Consider the following 9,292-nt stretch of genomic DNA (forward strand, 5'->3'; position numbering starts at 1 on the left):
GGGTACTATGATTATTTTGATACATAAAACTTTTACAAAAAAATCAATGAATGCATAAACATAATACATAAATTTATATTTAATAAATTTTTTACTAAATAATCTTGCTTCTTGCCTTATATTTTCAGGCAATCTGATTAATAAATAACTAGCCAATCTCTGAACTTTTTAAAAGAGGGATGTGACAAATGGTGGACCCACATAATAAAAAAAAAAACTTTTTAACATAAAACTCCATTGATCAATTTAACTCCCAATTTAAACATCGATATATAATCCAATTTATATCCCTAACTGCATAAAAACAAACAAGTTTCTGGTTGATTTTGATATCCAAAGTGGTGGATTACTAGAATCTAGATAAGCATCTTTTTTTAACTAAAGTTCACTAAGATTATTATTATTATTATTAGCATATGAGAGAAAAAGTAGCAACAAGATTTCAATTTTCACCTCATTCATCAGGTGGGCAGTCATCATCAGAAGCAGTATCAAGAAATGAGCTTAAAGTCTTCCTCAGAAAGCTGAATGTTTTGTCATCCTACCAAACAAAAACAACATCTTTAACTCATAGCATATGAAATTTATAACATTTATTTTGAAAATGTTATTTTATAACCGAATTTATTTATTCACAAAGCAACAATCTCTAACCTGTTTCTTTTTCTTGAGTGATTCCTCAAGTTCAGAAATTTTGGTTGCACAAGCCTTCTCATGCTCGGATATCATGTTCTTTTCTTTCTTTCCTGTGTGCTCAGATATTAAAGTACATTGATATTTTTTTTACAACTTTAATTTTGATTGAATTATATGACAAGTGAAGGAGATTGATTGCTTACTGTGTTGTTCATATCTCATGGACAATCTCTCCTTCTCTTCTTCGTATTTTGAAATGGTATCTGTTTAGCAATAAAACCAAACATTCAGGAATTAATCATTCAAGACAGAAGAATTCACAAAATCAAGGGACTAATTTGCAATAGATGTCTTTTTATAATAAACAAGTGTTAAAGTACCTTTCAGAGCCTGAAGATGTGAGTTTTTGTCCTTGCAGAAAGTTTCATAAATTGTTTGGAACTTGGTAGTCTCATTCTTCAGCATGTTCTCACACTGTGTATGCAAATTTATAAGTGTTTTAAGTATTCAACAATGGAGAACCAAAATTATTACAAGTAAACTGTTTTAAGATGGATATTCTCTTTGCAAACCTCTTTTGAGCTCTTTGATAGTGCCTTGGCAAAGTTTTGCCTGAAATTTACAGATGAAGAATGTGTATTTGATCAAGACTATATGATAGAGATTCAAGCAGACATCAGTAGGTAATTACAGTCACCTTTCTTTCTCTACTTTGGACTTCAACTCATCAAATGTAGACCTGATTTCTGTAGCAACACTGTTGGAAAACCAAAATATTATCAATCTCAGTGAAACAGAACAATAGATAGGAAGAAGATATGTAAACTACAGAATCAATAAATACAAACTAAATGTTTATGAATCAGGGGCATATATCCGGATTGTATCTTGTGATTATGATTGTGCATATATCCAAATTATATCTTAGCCTCTTAGGTATAACAAATAGTTACAGTAGTGAAATACATGAGTGTCCACTGATAAGTGATGATATGCATAATTGAAGAAGGAGAGTACATAAGACCTTCTCATATATGGAAGAACAATTCCGTTACAGAAATAAAAACAATTGCGATCTAATTAAACCAGATAATGAATCATCATCTTTGCTACAAATCACGATGAATGATCGTATCCAAGAACATAACACAGAATCACCAGAACATACTTGCGATGTAGCAAACAGGCAATAGCTATCTTATTATGTAGATCCAGATAGCTAAAACATTAATAAATTTTATAGAAAACCTCACTAGGTCAAATAGACCTGATTCGTCATTCTATAGCAATGATGCTTTAGCAGCATGGATAATAAACAGAATTAAGACATAAGCAAATAGAGGAGTTCACCTGGAAATAGTCTCCTCTTTTTTCTTCTGTCCGTCCTTTTGCGCTTTCTCTTTGATCTGATGTAATGCGTTCATCAAACCTTTTATATCACTGCAAATTTCCAAAACAAGTTGTACGAACTCAAAATCTACAGATGATTATTACTTATATACAGAAAATAAGCAACACTACACGTCTACACCAAGTCATTGCAATTGAACTACTAAACTTAATCAATTTCGATTAAATCCTGTTCACTATCAACTGGACGCGTCGTCGATATTTTAGATTGAAACTGAGAATTTACCTAGATATATCGGCATCGAAATCATCTTCAAAGGTCGACCGTTGTTTCTTCGGAGCTCGCTGCTTCAATTGATTAGCATCGAAGTTGAAAACATCTTCTTCCACCATCGTACGTTTGATCTCCGTTTTCGGAGTTCCGGATTCAGTGATCTTCTTCTTCCTGGAGCTCGATTTTGTTGGCGACATTTTTAGAGTTTCAAGGCCTGTGAGCGAGACTGCGAGAGCAAGGAATAAGGAATTTGGCGCCCTTCAAAATGTTCTTGTTCGGTGATTTAAACTAACATACCGAAAACATTTTTATTTATGAAAAAGTAAATATTAAAGGTGTTTGACTTAACTTTTTAAATGACTTTTGATTTTATTTTTTAGAAAAAGTCTCAAAAAATGTTTGGCAAATGGAAAAGGACTTTTGTAAATGACTTTTCCCATAGAGTAATTTGAGTCTTTTTGAAAAGTCACGATTACCTGATTTTTTCTAACTTTTCACCAGCTAAAAATATTAAATTACCAATATACCCATCATCTACCCTAAACATGTCATTTTTTGTCATTTTACATGTAAAAGTTAAATCAAACACTTTAATTTTTGACTTTTTCCGTTCAAAAACCAATCCAAATACATTTTAAAAAATAACTTTTATAAAAAGTTCTTTTACAAAAATGATTTTTACCTCACAAAAGCTAAACCAAACACCCCCTTAATCCCTTTGTTATATATTATATTCATAGTATTAAAAGTGAGATTTAATTTTTGTGTAACTTAGCTTTTGCATTTGAGGTGCAATACTTAAATTAAAATTAATCCAAACAAAAAGCATAAGTCTACAATGTGAAAAGTATAGCATGTGACAAAATACTTAGAATGTTTAATTAAAAACTAATTATAACATAAGTTCTGAAAAATGATAGACTAAAGATATTTACTCGGTATTTTAGGAATGTCACAAGTTGGTATTAGAGTCTTGGTTTGAGGGACTTAGACACATTCTCAGGTGTATCTGAACTCAAACTGAGGAGTTAATAAAAAATTTTAAAAAGAAAATGAATTTTCCAAAAAAGTTTCTTTTAAGAAAAAATGGTGTGATGCATGCAATCAACCCAACTTAGCTCAAGTAAGTATTTCCTAAAATATCCATACATGTGTTTGATGAGTTTCTAGGTTATAAACAAAAATTACATGTGGCGGAAAACACTTCAACCCTTAACTTCGCATGCAACCTAGAAAGAATCTATGTTTTCTCTATTGATAGCAACTAACTATAAATATCAAAAAAAAAAAAAACCCTAAGAAAGAGGGCTTTGGGGCTCTTGGTTCGAATTATGTGCATGGTTCTCTTGGGTTTCATCTTCCGATTTGAATCAAGAGTGTAACCGTTATCCTATCTGCGGTTCGTGTACGACTTTGTTTTCGTAAGGTTTTGCTTTGGGGCAGCTATGTTGTGCTCAGTTGGCGCGGTGAGACTGTCGACAATGCCAGTGGGTTACCGGGAGCATTCCAGTCATAGGCTGTGGGCCTAGTGATCATGACGGTTCATTTCTTCTGCCTGTAGTACTTTCGATGTGGACGCGTTAATGGGGGTCATGCGAGTCGTAAATCTTTTGGTTGGATAAGGGAAGCTGTAAGGATTAAGGGAAGTATCAGTCAGGTATCAAAAAGTCTCAGCAGATTGTATGCAATATAATTCCAGTTGTTCGCAAGATGTTGTTAGATTTGTGATTTTCAAGTTGGAAATTTCTTATGCAGTCGTAAGTCATCAAGTTCTTGGTGATTGTATTGAGTGAATTCTCAGGTGGGGGTGCACCGGAACTGGTAAAGGTTGGATGTATCGCAGAAGTTCATGGTTTAATCGTCGTTGCTCGACGAAGCAGTGGTTGGTATTGGCATATCAAAGAGTCAAGAGTTGTTGAGATTTAGGTTTATCATATGGTTCGGTTTTGTGTTAAGTTCGCGGTTGATGTGATTTCAGGCTCATTCTCCATGGTGTTGGTAGTGCCCCAGTTAGGGTTTGGGGGTAGAATCAAATGGATATTCATCAATTTAAGGAAGGTTCCGTGAGGAGGTATCTGTTGGATTAGTGTCTAAGGCTGTAACTATATTTGGTAAGTATTTGATCCGGTTATGCATGGTCCTTTTGGGTTGCCTTCACCATAGCAACTTGACAGGATGATTTGTTAAGAGAGAAGAGATATTATTGTTAATATATTATGAGAATAATATATTAAAGGATTAATAATGTTATTTGATTAATATAAGTCATATATTAATTAAGAATTAATTTGGTGACTTAAAGAGGTTAATTGAATAAAGGGGCATAAACTGTCAAATGTGTGATAGTTGTGTTTTGGGCTATGTATCCTTATGTTTATGAGGGTGGACGAAATTTAGGGTTTGGGAACCTTAAAATCGTCCAAGCCTAATATCTAGGAGGATCTTGGATTGCTTAGGGCCTAAGTTATTCAATTAGGGTTAAAGGTGAAACCTTAGTAGCTCATAGTATAAATAGACCCCTAGGGTGAGGGAAATCGCCACTCATGCAAGGCAAGAAACCCTAGGGCCAATTTCCCACCCTCCTCCCTCTCTCTCAAGATCATCTTCTTGCTAGTTGGTGTTTGTAAGCCATTAGAGGAGTGATAATTGTGACTCTAAGCTCCAAGAAGAAGAAGTATCAAGCAAGTAATCCAAGGTATTATTCTATATCCTAATTCATATGATTAGAATCAATTGTTTACATTAGATCTAGTATTGAAAGTCTTGGATACAATGCATGTTCAATTAGAGAAACCTAGATCCAAGCAATTAGGGTTTGCATGTGCACATAGGAAAGTTCTTATGGCTCCAACCCATCCGTGGTATCAGAGCTTTGATTGATTTCTATTGAATTGATGCATTGGTTGATTGCTTGTTGCTTGAAAAAATTCGATTTTTTGATTCTGCTTGATGAACTCGGTGAGTTCCACTGTGGACTCGGCGAGTAGCTCCAACTCGACGAGTCCATAGTGGGAACTCGGTGAGTTCGAGCGTCAGAAAGAGGGAGTTTCGGGATTTCTTGCTGTTTTACTTGAGGAAACTTGCCTTAACTGCTTTGGGTCATTAAAATCCGATTTTAAACATATATATGAGTATATTCTTGACCAAACAAAAGATAATTACCAATTAGTTGAATAATAATTTCCTTATATGATAACAATTGATTGTTTGAATTGAATTGGTGGATTGTCTTGCAAGTAATATTAAATAAGATCAAATTAAGATAATCTAATTGGTTGATTTATATTATTTGCTATTTGATCCTTATGTTTTGAAAAGTTTAAAACTTGTCCTCAAGTTTTTGAAATTTAAGTTTTGTAATTAAAAGTCTAATTTGAATAATTTAAATTTCAAACCCTAGAATTTTACAAGTATAAAATTCAACACTATACTAATATATTATTACAAGCTTAATATATATATATATATATATATATATATATATATATATATATGATTAAAGATGCTAGTCTTACCGTTAGTAGGCCCCATTCACGAAGCCAGTCTATAAGGTGGGTATAAGGTTGCTGCCTATAAAATGGCGCTTAATGGGTGTACACTCACACTCACCGCTTGCTTGACTGGTGGAGGGTCGTTAGCCGAACGGGTAGGATAGGGCAAACCTCTTCTCATTAATAAGTATAATGAATCTATTTAAAGTAACTAAACTATTTTATAAAATTCTCAATCTTAGTTACTTTAGGAAAAGTGAATTGACGCAATCCCATGAAATTACACTTTGCACCCTTGTTTAGATATTAGTGGAGCGTGTGTGGTTAACCGGCACACTAATTGATTCTAAACAAAGGTGGAAAAGGGTGATTCATTGTTTGTCATAGTTCGGTGGAGCGTGTGTGGTTTACCGACACATTGAATAAGTGATTGTAACAATGAAGGCACCATGTAAATTTGCATGGTTATTCACACCCGCTTTGTGATCCTCGGTATCCCAGTCACAAACTAGAGGGGCATATCGAGATTTAAACATGCCATTGAAAAGTTCAATGAATCTCAAAATCTAGGAATTCTCAATACATTTAAAACTTAAAGATTATGTTTTTCGTGGTGAAGAATTAGTGAATCGTCATTCACTTACCTCCAAATTATTTGCATGTTGGATTACGGTATCCCTTTTCTAATGTGTAAATAATGTTGTTGGGTCCTAACCCTAAATTTCCATTTTGGGTGTTAATTAGGGACTTAACTCTAATCAACTTTGTTCCTTTCTATTTGTAGATGTCTAACGCAAACAACGCTGCTGCTAGCTCATTCACGCTAATGAGCCTTTGTCAAAAAGTGACTTTCGATGGATCGAACTTTAGCGAATGGATAAGATACATTCACATAATCGTGCGTTACGAGGACAAGGAGTATGTTCTCGATGAGAAGCTCGAGAAGATCAATCTATAAACTGCTACTCCCGAAGAAATGGCTGTCTTTGAGACCCATGAACGTGATGCAACGAAAGTCCATTGCATCATGATAGCCACAATGAACTCTGAATTCCAAAAGTCCTATGAGGACATGTATCCTTATGAGATGCATCTAGACTTGATGGAGCGATACCACCAAAGCGCGAGGCAAGAGCGCTATGAGATCATAACGAATATGATCGCTGCTAAAATGGGAAGTGGAGAGTCTCTGATGGTGCACTTGCAAAAGATGCAAAGGTATGTCGATCGTCTTCTCAAGTTGAATGTCAACTTTGGGGAAGATTTGGCTATCGACATTGTTCTCCACTCCTTGACCTCATGCTACAACCAATTTAGGATGACCTACCACATGAACAAGGAAGAGGTCACCCTAAGTAAACTCCAAGGGCTCCTAAGGACTGCTGAGAGCAACCTTAAGGACAAGTCTGTTGCACCAACTCCCAATCCAACCGTTGCTCCTGTTTTGGCTATTGGGCAGGGAAGGGGCAAGAAGAGGAAGGCATCTTCAAAGAACCACCGCAAGGGAAAGTCCCAAGATGGTTCCTCTTCTAGTGGGACCAAGGTTGATCCTGCCAAGCCTAACCCAAAAGAGGCAGAGTGCCATCATTGCCACAAAATAGGGCATTGGAAGAGAAGCTGCCCAAAATATCTGCAAGCCATCAAGGATGGAAAGATCAAGCCATCTTTTGCAGGTATATACACAATTAAATCTAATGATTCATCCCATGTTATTTCTTGGGTTCTTGATACAGGGTGTGGTTACCACATTTGTTCTGATTTGCAGGGACTAGGAAGAAATAGTGATGTGGAGCTTGGAAGAATAAATCTAATTATGGGGAACAGAAGATCGTCGCCTGTTACCAAGATTGGAGTGTATTCTTTAGTGCTTAGTAATGGATTGAATTTAGATTTGTTGTTACTCGCCAGATATGGCAAGAAACATCATTTCTTTTCATGGTTTGTTTTAACAAGGATTTAGATATTCGTTTAATAATGAGAATGGTTCGATTTATGCTTATCTAAATGGTGTTTTATATTTTTAAGCAATGCCTTGTAATGGAATTTATGAAACTGTTATGGTTGTAGATAACCTAGGAAATGATGTGTTGTGTATGGATTCTTCCAATAGTATGGATAGAGCATCCTTGTGGCATTGTCGTCTTGGACATGTCAACAAGAGGCGCATAGCCCAACTCCAAAAGGATGGAGTGTTGGAGTCATTCAACCTTAGGGAAGATGACACGTGCGAATCTTGTTTACTTGGAAAGATGACCAAGTCACCCTTCACTGGCACTTGTGAGAGGGGTGACGGTTTATTGGATCTCATACACACTGACGTGTGTGGGCCCTTTAGATCTACCACAAAGGATGGGAACCGCTTCTACGTGACTTTCACCGATGATTATAGTAGATATGGGTATATCTACTTAATCAAGCACAAGTCAGAAACGTTTGAAAAGGTCAAAGAATTCAAACATGAAGTGTAGAATCAATTGGGCAGGAAAATCAAGATGCTTAGATCCGATCGAGGAGGAGAGTACCTAAGTCTTGAATTCCACGACTATCTCAAGGAATGCGGAATAGTTTCACAATTGACGCCACCTAGGACACCGCAGTTGAATGATGTGGCAGAAAGGCGTAATCGAACCCTGTTAGACATGGTTCGTTCTATGATGAGTCATGATTCACTACCTATCTCATTATGGGGGTATGCCTTAGAGACTGCCGCCCATATCCTTAACCGAGTCCCTACAAAGAAGGTTGCCAAAACACCTCACGAGATGTGGACATGGAAAGCTCCCTCGTTGGCACATATCAAGGTTTGGGGCTGTGAGGTTTTCGTAAGACGAGACTCACGAAAAGCTCGAACCTCGAAGTGAGCGATGTATTTTCATCGGCTACCCACAGAAATCCTTTGGATATCTCTTCGATAGACCGAGTGACAATGTTGTTTTCGTTGAGAGGACAGGGGTTTTCCGAGAGCGAGAACTCATAAGCCAAGGAGACAGTGGGAGGCAAATCGATCTTAAAGAGATGCAAGAGTCGTACGATGAAGGAACCTCTAACACTGGCGCTCAGCCCGAGGAGGAAACTCCATTTGAACCGATTGACGAGTCCTTACCTCTTAGACGTTCTGAAAGAATTAGAGTTCAACCCCAGTTTTATGGTTTTCATATTACTACAGAAGGGGATAGGTATATTAGTAATGGTACACTAATAAATCTAGATGAACCTAATAGCTATAAGGAAGCCATGGCAGGCCCAGAGTCTGTAAAATGGAAAGAGGCGATGGACAGCGAGATTCAGTCCATGTATGACAACCAAGTTTGGAATTTGGTTGATAATGTGCCCGGACGTAAGACGGTTGCGTGCAAATGGATCTGCAAGAAGAAGACCGACGTGGATGGGAATGTGCACACGTATAAGGCACGACTAGTGGCGAAGGGCTTTACTCAAACTCCCGGAGTTGACTATGATGAGACCTTCTCACCAGTTGCTAAGATAAAATCTATTAAGGTGATGCTAGCCATTGCTGCATTTCATGATTATGAGATATGGC

The 9,292-nt window shown here is 36.6% G+C and overlaps 1 protein-coding gene across 1 annotated transcript; it reads right to left on the bottom strand.

Annotated features, from left to right (window-relative positions):
• Positions 1–258: 258 nt before the first annotated feature.
• On the bottom strand, positions 259–2,487 carry LOC145100232 (DNA ligase-like protein). The gene is made up of 8 exons (XM_079037587.1): positions 2,273–2,487; positions 1,987–2,076; positions 1,334–1,393; positions 1,209–1,248; positions 1,017–1,110; positions 840–899; positions 655–746; positions 259–541 (listed from the first exon to the last, which is right to left on the bottom strand). Exons 1-8 carry the CDS (start codon positions 2,455–2,457, stop codon positions 455–457), a joined length of 708 nt encoding a protein of 235 aa, XP_078893713.1. The 5' UTR covers positions 2,458–2,487; the 3' UTR covers positions 259–454.
• Positions 2,488–9,292: the final 6,805 nt, after the last annotated feature.

The sequence above is a fragment of the Lactuca serriola genome, chromosome 4, assembly GCF_051521515.1.
Source record: "Lactuca serriola cultivar US96UC23 chromosome 4, Lser_US96UC23_V15, whole genome shotgun sequence".
NCBI classification, from domain to species: domain Eukaryota; kingdom Viridiplantae; phylum Streptophyta; class Magnoliopsida; order Asterales; family Asteraceae; genus Lactuca; species Lactuca serriola.